The sequence below is a fragment of the Stegodyphus dumicola genome, chromosome 1 (assembly GCF_044657685.1).
Source record: "Stegodyphus dumicola isolate Sdum_Otavi_A_Nest chromosome 1, ASM4465768v1".
Classification (NCBI taxonomy): domain Eukaryota; kingdom Metazoa; phylum Arthropoda; class Arachnida; order Araneae; family Eresidae; genus Stegodyphus; species Stegodyphus dumicola.
Genome location: NC_140768.1, coordinates 146,551,950 through 146,575,808, shown reverse-complemented (window position 1 = coordinate 146,575,808; position 23,859 = coordinate 146,551,950). Strand labels below are relative to the sequence as shown.

Below are 23,859 nucleotides of genomic sequence, written 5' to 3'. Positions count from 1 at the left end.
GAATTTTTACAAAAGTTCATTGAATGCTGTGCCATCTTTGCAAGATGTGTATTATAGTTGCAGGCCACAACTTTGAACACCTGTTTTAAAACTTTCTTGTACACTAAAATGTTGTATAAATTTGTCTTTGTGTAACAAATTATCATTATTTGTGACCTGTCTCGTATCTTTCAGTCTCTGCCTCTGTGGGCATGTAGCGCGCCTAAATTGAGTTTGCGACTGTACGTTTCTACATAATTCTTGCTTATTATCATGTTCCTGACCTACATGTAGTTTAGCAATACATGTAGATTTTTTAGTAATACTTCTGAATCACGATGCCTAATGATTACTCCAAATAACTGTACAGGAAAAATATGATAACATCTCAAATAAAAAAATTAACTTAGGAGGTATTGGTGAAGTTTTGAATTAATTTTTAATATAAAGCACTTTAAAGCAGTTCAGAAGTAATTATAATTTTTTAAACCAAGATTTCCCATTCATTCTTCTTGTTTACTGCAGCTAATGTTCTTACATACATAAATAAACATTAATAAACAAATAAAAGTTTTATAAAACATAAATAAATAAACAAATAAAAGTTTTTAGCCTAATAGTAAAAACTAGTCATCTCAAACATCCATTTGACTTTTTCAGCAAATTCAACACAGTATCAAAAATTGAAAACTAATACTACATTAAAATTTTTAATCAATTATACTACCTGTATCCATAGTTTTGTTAACTTCTTACACAGCTACCTGATTTTATATAAAACCAAAGTATACTGAGCTACAGTTTAAGAAACAAAATTATTTAACACTTTGATTTTTATTTATTTATAACAAACACAAATGCCTTTCCAAATCTTGGCATCCCTACGTGCTCATCTAAATCAGCATAATGTAAAATCAGGACTGAACTATTACATTCAAAATAATTCAATGTACATATCTTGTAATAATTAATGCTCATATCTTGAAAGCTACTACATCTGTCATCTTGAAGGAAATAATCCATTTCAAACAAATATCATATACACACTTCTTTACATATTTATTTCTGCCTGGCTGGTTTTATGCATTTATTTTTGAAGGCTTTATATTTTTATTTTTGTATATATAAAAAAAGGATAAAATTAATTTCATACCAATTATTTATTATCCTGCTGGCAGAGAATGAAATTAAATGCATTAAGAATCATGTATTTTACCTTATCTTTACGAAAATATATTAAAAATCATTCATTTTACCTTATCCTATTGTTACAGAACTTCAATTTTTGCAAGGAATTTAAATATATCACTCTATGCTCCGTAATATCAGGTAACTCAGTAACTCCAGACGTCTGGTCATCATCATCGTCATCTACAAAATTAAAACATGTTATCGGAAAACTGAACAACACATGTACTTCATTAAAGCCAAATATATATTTATATACAGTCAAACATCTTTAATCCGGACTCGTCGGGACTTCGGCGAGTCCGGATTATCAGTTTTTCCCGATTATAGATCATCAGTTTAAATCTGGTAAGATGGCATGCAGAAATTATAAAATTAAAAATATGAAACTGAAATTTATGAAATAAAGAGCAATTACGATCTAAAGGGTATCAAAATTTACAAAAAAAAGCTTAATATTTATTTGTTTACTTTATTAAACATTTCTTTCAATGCGCGTATGCGTAAAGCATACATGACTATGCGTAACGCATAGTCAAAATTAGAAAATTGCAACCAGAAAACTATTTGATGTATATCTGTGATATTTATAATGATGAGGAATTTGATTAAAATCATATCAGAGACGGAGTACATAGAGATGAAATAGTACATTTAGTAAGGAATTATAAGCCAAATAAAATAAAAACATCTGCCCTGAAGATAAGGATAGTGCTGACAGATCAACTTCCAGTTCATTGCACCTCCCCCTCCCCCCTCCACAGAGCAGCGTGAAATTGATAAACAGATTTCGGAATGGTTAGAGAAACAGAGGATATGCCTTTATCCATTTTTTGGCAGCAATTCCACTTTTTGTTTAATGGACTTCGAAACATACTTTCGCTTTGTAGATCCTTTACATATTAGTAAATATATATCGGAAATTCTATTTGACATAATCGAAAGTTCAAGCTTACTTTTATAAAATTGCTCTAACAGTCTGCAAAAAATAATAAGTCGGATCCAATTTGAAGATTAAGGAACAACACAATCTGCAACATTAACTGAAATAGATAATTTGATAATTTTAGCTTTTACTGTTCGTTATACATTAAACGTGCATGCGTAAATGCATATGCGCATGCGTAAAGGTTTTATGCCCATGCGTCAATGCATTATGTGTTGACGCATGCGCAGAAAGTTTATAGCTTTGAGGTCCAGATTATAGATCATTCTGGATTATGGACGTCCGGATTAAAGACTTTTGACTGTATTGTAATGCCCATAGCCCAATGAAGAAAAGGCAAAAGCCTGGACAGAGAAATAATTAGTCTGACAGACCAATCACTGGCAAGTGCCAGATAGTTTGTTGGATGGAAGCAATCAAAAAACAAGAAAAAAGTAAAGAACAAATAGGAAAGTGAGTACAAAGGGGACTTTCTCACACTGGATGTCGGAAGAGACGGTTCGATTTTTTTTGACTGGAGGACCGTCGACATTTTTTTTTTTGTTATGCAGGGATTGTTTTCTTGACCGGCGGGGATAACAAAAAATAAGAAGTGTCATGTAGGCATTGATTGAAAGAAACGCCTGAAAAAAATGAACCTCACACTACAGAATACAATAATCCTTTGTTCCGTCTATACAACTACAGCATCTACTACATATATATTTGAAAGAACTTAGCAAATACATTAAGCCTTACATTAAGCTTACAAAAGCAAATACATTAAGCCTTTTAAGATGGGTTTTTTTTTTAATTATTATAGTAAACATATATATACACTTATATACATAAATATATAAAAATATTTCAAGGTATAAATTTTTCTAAATACCTCATATAAGAAACAAATAAAACACATTCACAAAATGAATTCATTTGTAATAAACTTTTTACATTAAATTCTTTATATTGAAACAATAAAACTAAGGTTATATTAACTAATCAAACTTTAAATGCTATTTTGAAAAAAAAAAAAAAAAAAAAGGGGGACTGATTCAGCTAATCTCAAGGAGACAGATTTCATAAACCTGGAACCATTTTTCTGACTCCATGTCAGACATAGATGTAAAAAAATTACCTGAAATAGGTGATAATAATCCACAATTAATTAAACATTAGCTAATATAATACTATCTCTAATTTTTTTTTCTAGGAAATTCACAAAAACATTGGCACTTAAGTATTATCACATTAACCAACAATATTTGGCTGCCATAAAACCAAGAAAGTTGGTGAATGGACATTTGTCCCTGAGCGCATCATCCAGGAGATACAAACTGATGTGAAGAAATTTCAGAATGAAATGTTTTCCATTCTTGGCACACAGAAAAAGGAGTGCAAAATCTTCACTTTCTCTGGGAGCTGTAAACCCAAGGTACGGCTCTGCATGTGCATTCAAACACATGTGTCCAATGTGCATATCTGGGTTCCCACAAAAATGCTTTTTTTGCCACATGATGCATTGCCTCATCAATATTTTTTTATGGCTCTTCAGAGAGAGTGGGGAAAATCAGAAAGTATCAATAAAAATACTGACTTCTTTTTAATAAAAAATTTTTTTTCTGTCACTAAGTTTTTAGTTAAAATGGGCAATTTAAATTACATACAAGCTAATGCTCTGATCTCAATTTCTTAATTAGAAATAAAACATCATAAACACTTTTGCTGATTATATACAGAATATTAAAAAAAAAGTGGGTACAGATTTTATCCTTTTCTGAATGAGCTACAGTTTCTTTAAATAAAGTAGCAAATAAATATACATATGGTTTTAACAACAGGAACAAAATAGCTCATTAAATATAAAAGTTAGCTCTTCATATAGTCCCTACAGAATAAAGAGTCTAAAGAAAAAAATGTCTATAAATCCAACTACCAGGTATCTAAAAAATAATTTGTGCCATAGTTTTCAGCGAGAAATAACGACCCTGTAGTTTCATGCCAATGCATTTTGTTCAGGAAAATATCTGCTTTAGTTTCAATTACATGTTCCCAACAAATTACAAGTTTATAAATTCTGCTTTTGTAAAAGTTCCTGTTCTTAGTGCAAAAGAGTGTCCAAGGGCTTTCATGACATCATCTCAGCTTCAGAACTGTTGGTCATGCAAATGGTTATCGATGAGCAAAAACACGTGATGATAGGATATAGCGATTTCCAACAAGTAAGGAGGATGAAGTAAACCTTTTTAAATAATACTGTTGATTACTTTTTAGGTCATTTTAGCCATATGAGGCCTGGTGCTGTCTTGAAAAATGATCATTCCTTTCTTGTTAACTAATATTGGTTGCTTCCAAATCCAGTGCAGCTGCAATTCTTTACAATTAGGATACGAGTACATCTTGGCTGCGAATGGTTATGTCGCTCTTCTAGCAGTTCAAAGTGCAAAATACCAGAGCCAGTTCATGAAAGTATACAGAGCAGTATTTTCTGTTAATGAATGTTTCGTTTGGGACAAATGACAGAAAACCACAGGACAATCCATGTTTTCTTTCACAGTTGTTGTAAAACATCCATTTCTTGTCACGTCAATACCTAGAATAGGGCTTTCTTGTGGCACGACAGCAATGAAAAGCAAATGGCGAGACCTGGAGTTTCGTTTCCTCAGTCAAAACGTGGGGAACTCATTTATTGAGCTTCAATGGTCTTTGCAAAGTTGTGTATTTGCTATTGAATGGTTTGCTCCGGCACACAAAACCCTTGTGCAAGTTCCTTACACATTCGACATAGAGACTGCTCAATGTCCTCCTTCAGCAAGGCTTCAATGATCTCGATGGAGGTCCAATTTAAGGGCTGTCCTAGAGGCTCGCATCTTCCAATGCAAATTGACTGAACTATTTTTGCTAGGTGCAATGGCTCATTCATATCCCTTCAAATATGAAGTATATTTTTCAAATTGAATTCCTCAACTAAACACAGCCGTAATATGTCCTCCGACACTGACATGCTTACTTCAGGATCGTAGTTCTTACACAACTGCTTTTGACACAACCGACATGCCTCACAACTCTGCACTGACTGATAGTTGAAAGAAATATCAGCATCTGACATCATCACAACAAGGTTGCTGCCAAACCTGTGCAATTCTCCGATTTTTTTATGTGTGCATGGGCAGAAAAAACAGCATGCAAAGTGAAGAGTTAAATGCAATGTCGAGTTTGCACAATTCTTTGATGCTTTTTTATGCCGAAACATATTGCTGCATACATGAGGAGAATAACAGTAGGTACAATGTCAAGTTGTGCATGATACAAAGTTTGCAATCTGATGTTTTTTGAAGCTAAAGGGTTACACAGAAAGAACAGCACACACACACACAAAAGCAAAGTTAAGTGTCTTAGTATGGATATTTCTTGCACTTTAATTTTGTTTGTTGTTTTATGTAATTCTTAATGCAATGGCATTTTTGAAAATGGCTGCTGTCTTTTACTTCTTAGCTTGCTGAAAAACTAATCATTAACAGTTAGAGACTTTTGGGGGAGGCAGGACAGTTAATTAGAAAATACCACTAAATGAATATAAGTTTGTGTATGGTTTTGCTGTAAAACAACATGTACCAAATAATTCTTTACATGGATATAAGTTCCAATGTTGTTACCCATATTATTACTTTATACAACAGTCTTTTCGTTTTAAAGGTAAGTACTGTCAAAAAAGTTTTTAAATTCTGTGATTTTTTCCATTCTTTTCTTACTGAAAAGACTGTTACAAATATATATTTTCTATTTAGAAAACATTTACCATAGTCAAAATGAAATTATGCTTTCTCGATGAAAAAACTTTCTAAGACAATCACTTAGGATTACAGATATCTTCTATGAAAGTGATCTTCTTAGAAAAGTCATATTCGGTGCCAAGATACATTTCTGATTTTAGAAAAAATGATTACTTTCACAGATGTCTGCTTCAGAAAGACAGTCAGGACACGAGTGTTCACTAGAATTTGATATTTAGTAGGGTTATGATACAAGAAAAAACAGCTTTCTAAAGATTCCTTTTGCTGCAGCAATTTAACTTTAAAACTTTAAGAGATACAGCTTTGAAATTTATACATACATTCAAAAAGGTCACCCCCCCCCCAAAAAAAACAGACTGCCATGTTAGCTTGTTGGTAGTGGAAGTGACGCAGCCTTAAAACCATATTTGAATCCCAACAAAGGCATGGATGCTTAAATGTGTATAAAGCACTTGAAATACTGTCAAGCTGAAAGGCCTTTCAAGGGGTTACTGGTACAGACAGGAAACCTTCAGATCTGTCTCGCAGAAGGTTTTGCATAAAAATTAGCACAGGGATGGTCATGTTAGTATAGCCACCAAACTAACCACAATAAAACATGAACTTCACATGTGGCTCTAGGTTCAAACCAGGAGGATTGGGGGGAGGGGGAATTTTCAACCATTTTTAAAAAACAACATTCATCAAACTTTATACAGCATACAGTAATAAACCATATGATACTTAATCTACACAGTCAAAAGTCGTTAATCCGGACTCGTCGGGACTTCGGCGATTCCGGATTATCGATTTTTCCTGATTATAGATCATCAGTTTAAATCTCGTAAGATGGCATGCAGAAATTCTAAAATTAAAAATATGAAACCATAATTTACGAAATAAAGAACAATTATGATCTAAAGGGTATCAAAATTTTCAAAAAGAAAAAGCTTAATATTTATTTGTTTACTTTATTAAACATTTCTTTCAATGTAAGTTGTTTAAGTTTTGCTTCGTTTCATGTGATACTTTCTCTTTAATTCTATTAAACAGACATAATTTCTTGCTCAGTTACAAAGTTCCACTGTTCAAGTCCTATAATTGCTGTGTCGAGAACACCGACTAATTTGTCAATCGAAATTTTTTCGTTTTCACTAACCTCTGTTACTTTCTTCGCTATCGGAAGCGAATTATAATGACGAGGAACTTGTTTTAAATCATATCAAAGACGGAGCGCATCGAGATGAAATACTAATTTAATAAGGAATTATAAGCCAAATAAAATAAAAACATCTGCCCTGAAGATTAGGATAGTGCTGACAGATCAACTTCCAATTCATGACGCGCTCGCTGCGGCGTTCCCCCCGCCGAGCAGCGTGAAATTGATAAACAGATTTCGGATTTCAAAACATACTTTCGCTTTAGATCCTTTACATATTAACAAATATATATCGGAAATTCTATTTGATATAATCGAAAGTTTAAGCTTACTTTTATAAAATTGCTCTTACAGTCTGCAAAAAATAATAAGCCGGATCCAATTCGAAAATTAAGGAACAACGCAATCATCAACTTTAACTGAAATAGATAATTAGATAATTTTAGCTTATACGTCCATTATACATAAAACGCGCACGCGAAAACATATTCTGCACTTGCGCACACTCATATGCGCAGTCGTAAAAGGTCTTACGCACACGCGTAAACGCCTATGCGCATGTGTCAACGCGGCGCATGCGCAGAATGTTTTTAGTTTTGAGGTCCGGATTATAGATCATTCCGAATTATGGGTGTCCGAATTAACGACTTTTGACTGTATATACTGTTAAAAGACCATTCGGTTGATCTTTGGATTATGGTAATTTGGTGATTTTTTGGCGAAAATTTGGCTACCAACTCTGCTACAGAAACCCTCTATTTTTTTTCGCCGCCATTTTGTCTTCACGAAGTAAAGACATGTTTCTTTTCTTTTTATTTACTGAACACATTTTCCAACAATCTACTAGCCGAATTACACTTATGCTAGAAATTTAATGTAACAAAACTGCTTACTCAATGTAGTATTTCATCTCAATGTACTCCGTCTTTGATATGATTTAAATCAAATGCCTCGTCATTATAATTTGCTTCCGATAGCGAAGAAAGTGACATAGGTTATTGAAAACGAAAAAATTTCGATTGACAAATTAGTCCTTATTCTCGACACAGCAATTATAGGACTTGAACAGCGGAACTTCGTAACTGAACAAGAAATTATGTCTGTTTATAGAATTAAAGAGAATGCATTATCACATAAAAAACGAAGCAACTGCAACAACTTACATTGAAAGAAATGTTTAATAAAGTAAACAAATAAATATTAAGCTTTTTTTTTTTTTTTTTTTGTAAATTTTGATACCCTTTAGATCATAATTGTTCTTTATTTCGTAAATTACGGTTTCATATTTTTACTTTTATAATTTCAGCATGCCATTTTACCAGATTTAAACTGATGATCTATAATCCGGAAAAATCGATAATCCGGAATCACCGAAGACCCGACGAGTCCGGATTAACGACTTTTGACTGTATACCCTTTCCAAAGATGAACGTTTCACCTATAAAAGAAATAAAATATCCAAAAACTTTTACCTCTAAATTATCTATTATATTATAAACGTCACCAAGAAATTCATACCTCAAACATTACAAATGGTTACAAATACTTAGTGTCAAATATTTAAATTATTTCCATGCACGTTTACTTCCACTGAAACGTATACCAAATTCCTACAAACATATAATTCACAAAATAACTATCATTTAATTAAAATATAATTAAATTCAAAAATACTACTTAAAATATAAAAATCATTGCTAATAACAATTTTCCAATAATACCATATTATTTTATTTACTCCTTACATTTAGAACAATGCATAAAAATAATATCTTCAAATAATTAAAAATACTAACTTACCTAATCTTCAGAATCTTGATTACGTGTCCGATAAACTTTTCTTATTTCCTCCGCTAAATAAAAAGCAAGCGTATGTGCGCCTGTTTCAGGATCTTTAAAATCATACTTATAGTTCACAGCAAGGTACCAGGTAAAATAAATACTTTAATAAAACATCTTTACTTCTATCTCGCACAACCTTAAAAAAACACTTATTACTACCCCTTTCAATCCCACTAAATACCCATTTCGAATTCACTTTAGTTAGGGCCATAGGATCCAAAAATTAACGAACACTGTTTCACACAACACAGAATAAAGCTAAATACAAAATTTCCAGATTTTTTCCCGTTTCCCCCCCCCCTTTTCCGATTAAAGAACTGTAATTCGCCCATTAATGTCGCATGACATATCTCATTTCCCTCACACAAAATAATGCGTAATCGGAACTGAGTACTTCTCACGTTATAACCAAAGTCCTAGGTAGTAACCTTTATCGCCTCCAAAATGTCGCCAAACTACCAGTTACCATATTCCAAAGATCAGCCGACCATTCATTACATATTCTGAAAACATATACATAGATCTCCCTGTTTTCAAATATGTTATTCAAATAATGGTAATTGGTTTTTGTACTTATAAAAATTTTTCTTTTCAGTCCCCTCTGAAAATTTGGATAAAAATGTGCTTTTTAAATTATGTGTAGATAAAATAAAGTAAAATAAGAGATCAACTTCATCTGCAATTTGCAAGAAAATTTCCTGAATTTAAAAAAAGAAATGTATTTTCTTACACAAAAAGTAGAATAATAAAACTTCAAGCCTTTAAAAAAAAAAATTGTGAATTTTTTAATTTATAAAAATTTTATAGTACAAGATCCAGATTCAGAAATATATGTATATACACGTGTATGTATGTGTGTGTCTGTATACAGTGGCTCCCAAAAGTGTTCGTACAATTATGATTTTCATTGAAATAGGGCTTTATCTATTAATTAAAAGTAAACTTTTTGAATGAGATTTTAATAATAAGATCTATAATCTATTCGTAACAAAATTACACGAAATATTTTTTAAATATAGTGAAACTTTATTTTTAGGAAATTAATAATTAAAAAATGACAAATATTTTATCTCACAAAAATCTTCGTACACTGAAATATTTTTGGATAAAATCAAAATTAGAATTATCATTTGGCGCTTTTTTTATTTTTGCATTGTCGTGGCATTTAAAAAAATTGTTTGCTTTATTGTTTACTTCATAATATTCTATTTTTATTGAAAAATGGGTTGCAATGGTAAAGAAATTACAAACAGCATTCGAAAACTGATAATTTTTCACCCTAGCAGTGGTAAATCAATTCGAAATATCGCTAAATTAGTTAATTTATCGCACTATACAGTGCAGTATGTGATAAAACGCTTTAAAGAAGAAAATCGGATTGAAAACAAGGTAAGAAAAGGTCGACCGAGAAAGTTAACTAAACGTAATAAGAGATTTAGTATTAGAAAATTTGTGAAAAACCCACGTTTGACTGCTGTAAAAGTTTCTGCAGAATTTAATGCAAATTTTTTTCTTCAATTTCATCTGAAACTGTTCGAAGAGTTCTCAGAGAAACTGGACTACAGGGGCCTTTCGCCCGTAAAAAATTTTTTGTCAGTGACAAAAACAGAAAGCTTAGGCTTTCATTCGCAAAATCAATGATAAGTACCCCCGAAACATATTGGAACAATGTCCTTTTTGCTGACGAAAGCAAATTTAACATTTTTGGTTCCAATGGTCAAATAACTGTATGGAGAAGGAAAAATGAGGAACTTCATTCTAAGAACTTAGAACAGTTAAGCATGGCGGTGGAGGTGTTCTTGTGTGGGGGTGCATGGCAGCATCAGGACAAGGTAATTTGGTATTTATTGATAGCATAATCAATCATTCTCTTTATTTAAATATTTTAAGAGACAATTTAAAATTATCAGCCAAAAATTTGGGTATTGGAAACAACTTTATTTTTAATCACGATCCTAAGCATATGACTCTCAACGTTCGCCTGCGGTGTCTTATAATTGTCATAGGTTTTTAAAACACCACCTCAGTCACCAGATTTAAACCCCATAGAGCACATTTGGAAAAAATTGGAGATTAAAGTACAAAAACACGACATCAAAACGAAAAGCGAACTCAATAAGTCATGATGGAAGAATGGATGAACATTGATACAGAAATTACAAAAAAATTAAAAATCTATTCCCAGACGTTTGAAAGCTATTGTGGATGCTAAAGGATATCCTACTAAATATTAATTTAATGAAAAAAGAAAATATTTACTAAAACATGAAGACTTTTTTTGAAGTGTACGAAGACTTTTGCGAGATAAAATGTTTGTCATTTTTTTATTATTAATTTCTTTAAAAAAAAGTTTCACTATATTTAAAAAATATTTCATGTTATTTTGTTATGAATATACTATAGATCTTATTATTAAAATCTCATTCAGAATGTTTACTTGTAATTAATGGATAGAGCTCTACTTCAACGAAAATCATAAGTGTAGAACACTTTTGGGAGCCACTGTATATGCATACATGCACTTATACACACTTATATAGTAAATTTAAAATTATGTTAAGTTAAAATTATTAAGTAAATTTAAAAACACAAAACATGACATTAAAATTACATCTAAAGCAAAAAAACTGCAAGATTTTAATATGACGTCTGAACTTTGAAAATAATATGTAGCATGTTTTAACATTTACCAGACTAATTAAACAGGCGCGCGCAAAATAAATTATGTTAAACAGTGCGGTTAAACTTATAAAATCTAAATATACACAGAAGGGAAACGAAATACGACCCCTCAAATACTGAGTTAAGTTTGTTTTCCTGCATACCATCCGGTGGAAGAGTGAGCAATAAAAGCAAAATCCTAATTCTATTATAATACGTAAACAGATGCACACAGATAAGCATTAAAGATTTACAGAAAATTGTTTTGCTTCATATTTTAACTACCTGCAAGTTCACCCAGATCCCCGTAAATTCCAGGTTTCATATTAACGTCCCAAATTAGGAATTCCTTAAAAAAGATGTTAAATTACGAAGACCCGTACATCACAACAAATCCCATGAAAATGCATGATGCCATATTTCGGCAGATAAATTTCAAACGCAAAACAAGAATATCTTAGTATTTCGATTACGAAAACTATAAACTAATATTTAGAATAGTAAAAGTGAAAGTATATATTGCAATGCGACAAAATGTTTCAGTGAAATGAGTTTAGTTTTAGAGATAAGATATAAAATTTTATTCAAGCAGTAATACTTCACGCGCTAAAAGTTTTTCTTTTATTCCAGTAAGGTGTTGATTAAAAATATGGGCAAAAATGACGTAATAATACAATATCTTTAATCCCGTTTTCCCCATGTATTTTCCTTTTCTCCTTAGCACCTATTCCCCACATGATATTTACTTCCGTTGGCATGATGAAATGTCGCCCATATACTTAAAGGAGGCAAGTTGACGCAACCAAGGCTGTTCACCGAACCTTATCCGCTCACTTTATTATCGCCATCTGTAGAGTGGCGTAATTGCCACACTGCTGCTTCGCTGTCCTTGATGCTGATAAGTAACCTTCGGGGTCTAAATTCGATCCGCAACGTAGAAACAGTTTATGTATTTCCGAGTCAAAGGTTACCTTCTGTCTCTGGAATCAGTAACTGGAACAGATTTCTCAAGGCAGGCGGGGATTTGTAGTAGGTTACCGCAATAACAATAATTCACTTTATTCATTAGCAGAAAAGTGCATAAAGTCTGTTTTCTATGTACAAACAATACATTTATTCAGAACCAGCGGCAGGCATTTTGCTACCCGATGCAATCGCTACGAGAGCAAATTTCTGCTACTCATCACCTTCTGAGTTCTAAAAATGTTTTACCTCTGGAACTTTGCTGCCCTCTGCTTCTCCTAAACACCAAAAATTTTGCCATACCGAAATTTTGCTCTTCTAAAGTCCGAAAAAATTCACCCTTTAATTCTGTAGTTAGTTGCGGCCGCAAGGATTACACCGGCTCTGGCGCTTGCTCTTCTGTTACTAACTACACAATATTGTTCGAAAGCTATTGTTTTATTGGGATGATTTTATGAATGCAATCGAATCTGAATGTAGAGAATTGTCCGAGACAGGCAATATAATTCTTTAACTCGGAAGCGTCTGAAGTAGACATAAAAATATGCAGTCAGTCAAAAACCAATATGTATGAACCTTGTTATAAAGATCTCATCAAAATGAAGAAGTAAATGGTATTTTATACAAACAGTACAAGAAGGAGCTTCTAAAAATTTATCTTACATTATAAATTATTTTTTGGAGAAAATGTTTAGCATTGAAAACCTTTTTTACCTTTCAAGGAATATAAGCTTCAAACTTCTTTAACAAATGCTTTAAAGTTATTGAATGGCTCATATTTTTTTTTCCTGTTTAATTTGAAAGTTGGTTAACGTTCAGTAGGAGGTAATAAACATGGTGTATTTTAGAAAATTATTTATGTAGTGACAATTGTAAAAGTGGTAGGCAGCGATATGCAGTCGTTTATGTCCCTAATAGTTTCTAATTAACGTTCACCGAATGCAGTTGCACACCCCACCAACTAAAAATTAGCTGGAATATTTCGTAATTCTTTAGCCTGAAATCCACAAATATGATTTTTTGTCTTTCTTTTCCATTGCGAGTATTGAATAAACAATTCCACTTTATTGTCATTATATTATACTCTGAATGTACACAATTAGTTCTTGATGCCGATGCAATCTGAAACTTGACTTGCGATTTCAAACCACTCCTTCATGTGGTCTGTTCCCACTTTTTTATAACGAAGAATAGGTAGTATTCCACTACAGCTTGGAATAAAATTCTTACTACTTAAAATAATTATTGTTAATGTCTAATCTTCTTTCATTCCATGAATCGCAAGAGAAAAATAGCATCAAACTTATCGCAAGATTTCCTTCTTAAAACGTTAAAGTGTGAAATATTTGTCTGATTAATAGGTGCTTTTTACTGCATTTGAAATGATTGAATTACTGTCACATTAAAGGCAACAAATGACTCGTTGTGATTGGTGAAAAAGCGAAATACCTTTCATGGTTGGCAAATCTTAATTCATAAGTTGACAGGGAGAAGATTTAATTAATAATAAAATCTTGTTTGCACACAGAAGTTATTACAATCTATCATCTCAAAGAAGAGATCTCCATTAAAACATTCTAAAAATTAAAACTACCAAAAAATTAAGAGATATGAAAAATTATACAAATGCACTTCTGGCCAATAAAATTTCTACACCATGAAGAAAGCACTAAACCTGAAATCCACCTGAAAGGGAGAATAGGCTGGAATAATCCTTTCACTGCGTTGAAACCTCCAAACTATATTCGAAAGCAGATAAAACTGCTGATGTTTCAAATTGAAAATCGTGTCTCTCTACGTTACTGGTAAGAATATACGGGATCAAGAATTTTGGAATTTGGTGTGTTGTACAACATTAAGCATCTCCAAATACGATGCGATAACATCAGGAACTCCACAGAATTTAAGCAAAGCAGGTATTGCTTCAGTTTCCCTCGATGATCAGCACAAAAATCAGCTTCTAGAATGGTGCATTCAGCTGTGTACAAGGCCCCATCAATGCCATTATTATTTGTTTTCGCTTTTAATGCACCATTCGTGTGTATTTACGAACCACCATCGTTTGGATTCCTAGCTTCTTGAATCTACAAGCAAAAGAGTATCCATGGATAGAGGCACCAAGGTAAACGACCATTGAAAATTCGCATTTCTCATCGTCCTAATGATCTAAAACCTGGATAGAGAGTATGATGTGCCACTGAGTACATATTCCTTCCCCGTTTATCTTGTATTTCCATCAGCCAGTATTACAGTACTGAGTTATTAATACGGAGACTTCCAACCCATTCAACAGGATAATACGAGATCGTATGCTGACTCTATTTATGTTTTATCGATACATATGAAGTTCGACTCCTATCTTGAACAGCGCGAGCTTCAGGTATCTCACTAATATAAAACATCTGGTCAATGGTTGAAGAAAAACTAGCATGACAGCACCTACCAGCCAGTACGACAGATAAATTCTAGCATAGAACTGAAACCGCGTTAATTGCATACTCGCAACCAAGGCGGCTAGTTCAAATGGTGTAATCCTCCCCAAATAAATATCAATCCCCAATAATGATCCCCAATAATGATCAAATGGTCTCGTGCAATAAAAATGAAGCCATGAAAAGTCACAGTATGACGTCATAACCTAGCATGGTGGCTGTCATAAGTGGACTTTTGATTGTTTTTTTTTACACCCTAATCGGAATTGTCTACATGTCAGCTACTCATCATTGAACGATTGTAAGTCTCCCGTTCTAATTTTAATATTTAACATAAAAGACTTTAACCGCTTCGAGCCGGATAGCGAAAACGCGCGCTTATCGCTGAGGCCGGCAGTGTCTTACGCGAGCGTCTCTCCAGGGCCGGGGGCGTTTTTCCTACTAAGCCTAAATCCATGAAATTTCCGAAGTATCTACGCATTGTTTAATAATGCTCTATAGAGTATTTAAACAGCTTATGCTTTATAGATATTTTTATATATATACTTTAATTACCTTACTTCTTGTTTAAATGCATATTTTACACATTTTATTTTAATTACTCACCATTTTATGAATTTTAACATTATACATCTGAAAACTAAATATATTACTTAAAATTCTCTTTTCGTATGAAAAATTTGAAAACAGGGATCTACTACACACAGTCCTACGTTACATTCCTTGCACTCGTAATAACTCATTTGCCGATTTAGAGTATTTTTCCGGGAATGTGAACAAACGAAGCATTGTCGTCTCATTTTCTTATCAGTCTCTTCTGAACAAAGTTTTGGAAAATGTCTTTCGGTTAATCTGCGCGGATTTAATGATTCTGCTGATCTTGGTGTGATATTAACATTGGTGCTTTTAGAAGAATATCGATAAATAATTTGATTAACTAAATTAAGCCGATAATTCAGGAGAGGAAGATTTTTTTTTACTTTTTTTGTTGAAAAGAGTATTGGCGTTAAATACAGCCATATCCATGATATTGAAGAAAAGCTTCTTATACCATGAGTTTTTCTGAAAGATGGGTACTGAATAATGACAGAATCGCTTAAATCTACTCCTCCCATATTTTTGTTGTATTCTACGACACACTCTGGCTTCATTATAGGATTAGATATTGCTCGATCTTTTTTACCAGTATCACACATTTTTGCATCATGCATAGTTGATATCATTAGCACTTCTCGTCTATCTTTGAAAGCAGTTAAGTTTAAGTTCTTTTTCTGCAAAACCAACATCTCACTGATTTTCATTTTGGGCGGCGGAAAATTTTCAGGCATTCCTTTCCTTCTCTTCATTACAGTCCCACATGTATTTGTTTGTAGTGCGAAGAGTTCTTCCGCTAATGATGGAGACATAAAAAAAGATCAATATATAAATGGTACCCTTGACCAGAAAGTTCTTCAAGTAGAGATTTGACAACTCTTTCCCCATATAATCCTAAAGTTTCCTTTAACGCCGTATCTTTTCCCGCATAAATGATAAAATTGTATATGTATCCTGATTCAGATTCACTTAATTTATAAAGTTTAATTCCATATCGCGACCGTTTAGAAGGGACGTATTGGCGAAATCCAAGTCTTCCTTGCCACAGTAATAAACTTTCATCTATTGATATATTCCTCTCAGGGACTTGAAATTTTCAATTATTTTATTTAAAACTGGTTGAAACTTTCCGATTTTTTTGGCATTGCTGCTAGTAAAATGTAAACATCTAAGAATTACAACGTATCGATCACGACTCATTACGCTATTAAAAAATGGCGTTGCAAGCACGGGATTCGTTGAAAAGTACATTTTGATTGTGGGTTTCTTTATAATACTCATCAAAATTGTTAGAGCAAAGAAAACAAATATTTCTTCCACTGTACCAGGTAAATACTTCGAAGCAGCTGCTCCATATTCATCCTCAGGATATTTACTCCTCTGATACAGATTAGTCTCTTCAGTAATTAATTTCATTATTGTATCATCAAAATAATACCTAAAATCAATTTCTTCTTCAACCGAATTATCCACTTTAATTCCAGGAACAGCTTTAAATGGTAATTCCGATAAATTTTCTATTGTGGATGACCATGGAGAAGTACTTGCTTTCTACGTACTCGGCATACAGATGTCCGAAATGTCCTCATCATCATTGGATTCGTCAGATTCTTTATGATCAGAATATATTATAGTATCACTATCACTACTATCAGAATCTGTTTCAGAATCAATATCTGAAATATTTTGCATCATTTCTGCTATCTCATGCTCTGATAAAAATTTCCGACGCTTCGACATTGCAACGGTAAAAACAGAAAAAATTCACGTCTAACAAGATCAAATTATTTTCTAAATATTGAGCTGCAAACCGAAATACCCAACGCTTTAGCGAAAATAAAACTTCTCTACTATAAACAGCTACCATGTGCGAATTTAAAGAGACGTCATAAATCACGCCATTCGGAAACATTTACTTCCCCTTTTGCTTATATAATCAAACACACGTGTATGTGAGTCATGCTTCTCTCATTTCGAGTATAAGGTCTAATGTACATGTATCTGAAACCATATGGACATACAGTGCCATCTTGTGGCAGAAATTATAGTTTGAAAAACGTTCCAAAGTACTGGCACAAATACGTGACAGTAGGTAGAAAACGGAAAAATACTCTGTCACGCCTGCGTGTCGGCCGGTAGATAAGTGTGTTCGTTGCTGGCACGTATACGTGACAGTCGGCGCGAATGGGTTAAAATTAGTATGTAGTAAAATCACAAGGATTGCAAATAACTGTTTCAAATTTAATAAAATCTAGGTACATGAAAATGTATAAATAGTAACTATAAAACAAATGTGTGCATTGTAAAACCAGGGAGACCAGGGGAAGTTTCAATGGTATTTTATGCAAATTATGCCTAAAGACACTTTTCTAACCCTCGAGACTTTGATATTTGCTCTCAGAGTCAGTGTAATTTTATTTAACAATATGCTTCGTAGTTTTATTAGTATGCTGTATGGCGGTCATGATAAGTCGTGATGTCCCATAGCTGACATTTCCTTGGCTTCCTTTTTGTGACGTCAGGCTTACTCCATCTATTCTAACCTCCTTGCTCGTAACTACCAACCGCAGTTTGTTTGACTCCATGCCAATCACATAGAAGTTGCTGATGTTTCTCAGACACGGGTGCTTGGAATGTAAGTTGTTAAACGTTCTGCACCTGTAAATTATCTGATATTTTAATGATTTCATTCTCCAGTTGCAATAAATTTGTAAGATAAAAACAATTCGATTATGTATGGAACTTATCCATCTCATTTCTAAATCATGATCCCATAGTCAAGGTACTCATCATCGCCTCACCTTAATCTTTCAATAGAATAACTCCGAATATCAGAAGATGGTTCAAAATAAATCTTTTTATTAGAATTCCAACATAACAGTTAATGCGTCGTGTAGTTATAGCACAAGCTATCGCTTATCCCAGGACTAATAGAACATAAATTTTAAGTTAAAATTTGAGTAATTTACATTGGAAATTGTAATTCACACTGCCAATTCCTATTATAAATTTTGGTTCAGACTCCTCGAACCACGATAACAACACGGCTAGCAAAAGCTAAAGTTGAATCCAGGCAATTCTAATAGTTCGGAGATGGTCAGCCGTCTCGGATAAAAGCTCTCTCTTAAATTTAAAAACGCGATTTTTTATGATATTTAACTAATGTGTCCCCGACGAAAGTAGAATTGATAGTAAAATTTAAAGGGTAGCGAATGGCGATTCGACCTTCAAACTTCGAGCCAGAAAGACTTGTTTTTATGAGCTCTTCAGGAACGACGTGTTTCTTCCATTATCGTTTAGTTTGGAAATAGTGATTGTGCTTTTAGCGTGATTTTTCTCTTTTAGATTTATAATTTTTCCGCATGGCTTGGAAAAGTATGTTAGATGTTGATATTGAAAATGAAAATTCGGACTTGGACACCGACAATGATTTAGATGATAAGGAAATGGATGATATAACTAAGCAGCTATTGAGCAAGCCGCACTGTGACCAAGTTGACTGCATTAATGCTTTGACTTTTTCAAGAACCTGCAGGACCCCTCGACGAGCTTAAGTCTAGCTGCGAAAAATTTCGTAATGAAAATCCAAATGAAGATCCATCGATGCATAGCGGCCTAGTCTATTTACATGCCCGGGGATTTCAGAATAGGATAAACATTATTCGAGCATATAAGTCAACTGCTGATTCATGTTTTAATGTTCTCAGAACTGATATTGTTCAAAATAGGCAGGATTTTATTAATTATAAGGGTGCTGAAAATAATTATTGTGCTATTAAGGACAAGTGAATTAATAGTTTTAAATTTATTTCGCATTCTCAGTTGGTTAAAAAGGGTGTTTCACAAAGTAATGCTAAAATGTCTAGCACTTCTCAGGGTGACTAAAAAACGTGGGTCGGTGAAGGCATTGACTTCAGAGGGTTTTATCTGTCTCAGCAAAACAGTATGCCCATTTAAATTACTGAAAAATAACGCAAGCATAAGTATTGATAATAAATTCACCGTGGTAAATAATGATATAAATAATAATTCTGCTTGTGATGTTGATACTCAAAATAACAGTAACGCAATGGATTAGTTTTTCCTCCACCTGAAAAAGTTCCTGATTCGAAAAAAAGGACTTGAAAGAAGCATTCATAAACCTAGAAAGCAGCACTGAAACTTACAAAATATTTCTAGTACGTTTGTTGGATTTCTTAAAAATTTTAAAAGAGATAAGTAATATACTTTCTGATCACTCCATCATTGATATAATACGCATCACTGCTGAAAGAATGTCAAGAATTAGGTAAGCTCCCTTTCCAGTTGACAGGCTATTCGTAATATTTTATATTTTTGAAGAAATTTTCTGTCAAAATTTACTTGAAAGCACAAACTAGTTTTAAACATTTCCATCTTGTTCTATTTTTCTCAATTTCTCAATAGCAAATTATTGCATATACTTTGGTGTATTTTGATATTTTTAATCTCGTATTTTAAAATTTTTGTTTTTGATATAAATGACTTGTTATGTGCTTGGAGCTTTTCGTACTTGATTTATGAACATTATTATGCCAATCAACCTTCATGTTTTGTAGTAACCAGCTCGACAGCTTGCTTTTTTCACCTTCTGGAGATATTTCAAAAATTTTGCGCGGTCTTGTGTTTCTTTAGAAGTATTAGCACTTTTACATCTTTTATATGTCTAAAGCGAAGTTATTGTCAACATTCGGGCAAAGACTTATTCTCGATGGCCGTTGTACCTAGAGTGTCCCGGTGTTGCACTGTTGTTACCAACAAGCAGCATGGCAGCGAATTATTAAATGCAAAACCTTCCGACTGCTATCTTTCACGGTTTAGCAATTTCAAACCCCAGCCGTCTTCATTATCAAAAGAAATACGTACAATCGCCTACACATGAAAGTATATTTTTACTCAAAAATTAAATCTCAACTGCAAAGAAATTTCAGTATTTAAGGCTTTACTTTTTTCTGCGTTTATTTTCCTTCCCTTTTTCCTTTTTTTGAGGGGGGAGGGAGTGGGTTAGGGGAAAGGAAATCAAATGGTATGAAGAGAAAAATGATTAAATGTGAAAAAATAAATTACGATTTGAACAGAAACGCTGATAAATGCTTTCAGTCTGTCCGTTCCTATGAAATTTTATCGTAACCAATTAACTTTGTTCTGGATGCAGACGATAATGCTCACATGAAGTAAAAATTTTATCTATCACTTGCAGAATATTAAAACCTACTTTTCTCATGACACCGGTGTTATAAATTGATATTTGTTGCAATATTTTATAAAGATCTTCGAGTTTGGAACTTGTGTTTCTTATGTTTCTCATGTTTATTATGATTACTTTGAATTTTATTTCATAAGTATAGTAAAGATTAACTACTGTTTACTATATTTATAAAATTAGCTTAATTAACATCCAGGAAAGCGAGGGTGTCGGGGGACACTTTACTCAAGTATCATAAAATTTTTACTACTTCATTTGGCTACATTAACTCGAGAATTCTAGAAAAAAATCCATTAACTTAACTAAAATTCTACATTCAAAATGAATTCTTTATAGAACTCTTTATAATTTGGCATATCTCGGGTTTTCTAAAAATCAAATAACTTTACGGAACTACAATTTTGGCCTTAACTAAATTTGCCAGTTTGGCATCCTTCTTATTTGAGTAAACTAATTTCTGATCAATGGTTTATTAATTTCCTTTAAAAGTTTGAATTTCTATTTTTCATGATTTAAATTTAAGTACCTTCTAAAATTTTTTCGGAATTAAATTTCATACTTCAGGGTTACTTAATTTAGATACATTCTACTAAATTTATATTAGGAGATAAGATAATAAATATTTCTTTAGTAAATAAATTATTATTATCTTACTTTGCAGCTATTGCGCAAGTATTAGAAATTTTTTTCAATTTCAATGAATTTCAGTTCATTCAGCAAATATAATTTTAATACAGAATATATATATAATTTGATTACCTAAAAAGAAATGTGAAAAAAATACAGATAGTAAAGATGCACTACTGTGGAAATCAAAAACTGGAATTTATAATTAATTACACTGTATTGTAACTTATTAAATGCTAAAGTAATAAACATTAAGAATTTTAAATAAAAGTATATTTAAACAATGGACATTGTTGTTGATTCCGCACAATGAGCCCGACTTTTCAAAGGGCATTGGAGTCCCTCTGTACAATCACCAACAATTTATTTGGATCGAGGTTTAGTCTTTAAAAAAAAAAAAAAAAAAAAAAAAAAAAAAAAAAAAAAAAATCTCCAAATTGTAAATTTGCCAATCAGTATTATAAAAAATATCTCAATTTAAATCTTAAAATATTTTTTGAATGCAAAACAAATTCATCGATGCTATGAAATGTAATTTATTTCGAAAATAAAAATAATATCCATTCAGAACAAGACTTAAAAATATGAATAGATGAAATAAGAATTAAGTAGAAAATTATAATTTGCAATTTGGAGAAGGAATTTTTTTTCAGAAATGCGAAAAAGACTAAACTCGATACAAATGAATTGCTGGTGATTGTAGAGAGGGATTCCAATGCCCTTTGAGAAGTCGGGATCATTTGTGTGGTCGGGATCATATATATATATATATATTTATATATACAAATATATATAGACACTGGTGTCCGATGGAGATAAAAATGTTTTATTGTGCACCTCTCATTTTGGTTGCTATCGACAGCACCAAAAGTATATACAAGGGGTGAGCAAATGAAAAGGTACGAAACGACGTAAAAACGTAACAGATAAATATTTCCATATTCTGTCATGGGAGAACGTAGCGAGACATCTTGGGATGCGATTGAAATCTCTGACTGGGATCGGAGCATGCGCGGGCGCCCGCATGCGCAGGAGAGAGCAGAGCTCTTATCAAAAGCGGCGTCCAAATGATGCGGCAGTCCGTATAAGGCGAGGATGGCGTTCGCTTTACAAAATTCGACAACTGAGGAGCAGCGAGGTGTTATTCGATTTCTGACTGCGGCAGGTAAGAAACCTGCAGCTATTCATCGCCGGATGGTGACAGTTTACGGGGAGAAATGTGTCTCTGACAAGTCTGTCAGAAAATGGAGTGCCCGTTTTCGTGCAGGACGTGAGAGTGTGGGTGATGACCCGAGACCAGGCCAGGCAAACACTGTTATCACGAGCGATCTCGACAAGGTGGACGACCTAGTGAGAAGTGATCGGCGTGCCACATTGCGAATGGTGAAGGTGGATGTCAGCTATGGAACAATGTGGAAAATTGTTCACGACAGTTTGCGATATCCGAAGGTGTGTGCCGCTTGGGTTCCGAAGCAGCTCACCGACCAGCAAAAGGAACTGCGTATGGGGCTAGGACTGCAACATTTGTTTTGGTATCAGGAAGACCCCGCTTTCATGGAGCGGATTGTCACAGGTGATGAGACCTGGTGCTATCACTACGAGCCAGAGAAAAAGCGGGACAGCATTCAGTGGAAGCATGCGTCGTCACCTCCCCCTAAAAATTTCAAACCGTGGCGTCAGCAGGTAAGGTGTTGCTCACCGTCTTTTTCGACGTTCAAGGTCCGCTACTTGTGAAATTCCTCGAGCACAGAAAAACCATTAACTCCGATATGTACTGTGAGACACTTCGACGCCTACGCAGGTCCATCAAGAACAAAAGACCGGGGCTGCTCAAGGAGGGTGTGGTTCTGCTCCATGATAACGCGCGTCCACACGTCTCCAGAGTCACAGACAAGGAACTAGCCAAGTTCAAGTGGGAGACTTTGGGCCATCCGAACTACAGTCCGGATATGTCGCCCTGCAATTTCCATGTGTTTGGTCCACTGAAGAAACACCTGAAAGGGAAACGCTTCAACTCGGACGACGTACTCAAGGACGCTGTGAAGGACTGGGTCTCGTCACGGCCACAGGAATTTTGGGAACAAGGAATTCTGCGGCTTGTTCATCAGTGGGATCGTTGTGCTCAGGCCTATGGTGTATATTTTGAATAAAGTCTACATTTGTACCCACCGTGTCGCTTCGTACCTTTTCATTTGATCACCCCTTGTATATATAAGGTATTACTGAGCTCAGTGAGCTCAGTTTTTATTCTTATGTGTTGGTAAATAGTGCATTTTTTGCTTTAAAAATGATTGAATTATTTTGTTCTTATCTTCCGGTTCAAGTTTTATGTCTTTAGTTAATCTGCATGCAACAGTTGTAGAATTATCAACAATTAACAACAAGTTGTTTAAGTGTGGCTAAGCCTAACTTTTTTTAAACCATAGCACCCTGTTTGTCTACATTTGAAACTTAGCAGAATAGTGAATTAAGTCAGTTTCTGCAACTTCAGT

General features: G+C 33.5%; 2 protein-coding genes across 2 annotated transcripts in view; one reads left to right on the top strand and one right to left on the bottom strand.

Moving 5' to 3' along the window:
* Positions 1–11,995, bottom strand: part of ATP8A (ATPase phospholipid transporting 8A1) — a 242,488-nt gene extending 230,493 nt beyond the window's left edge. The window contains exons 1-2 of the mRNA XM_085821693.1: positions 11,813–11,995; positions 1,236–1,350 (exon numbers count right to left, since the gene is read on the bottom strand). Of these exons, the coding sequence (XP_085677819.1) occupies positions 1,236–1,350; positions 11,813–11,852 (155 nt within the window). The 5' untranslated portion in view covers positions 11,853–11,995. The remainder of the gene's footprint in view (positions 1–1,235; positions 1,351–11,812) is intronic.
* Positions 11,996–22,462: 10,467 nt separating this feature from the next.
* LOC146999301 (protein GVQW3-like) lies at positions 22,463–23,101 on the top strand. The gene has a single exon (XM_085818321.1). It carries the CDS (start codon positions 22,463–22,465, stop codon positions 23,099–23,101), a length of 639 nt encoding a protein of 212 aa, XP_085674447.1.
* The last annotated feature ends 758 nt before the right edge of the window (positions 23,102–23,859 follow it).

Coding starts and splice junctions, on each gene's coding strand:
- LOC146999301 (XM_085818321.1), top strand. CDS start 22,463: ATGGCGTTCGCTTTACAAAATTCGACAACTGAGGAGCAGCGAGGTGTT.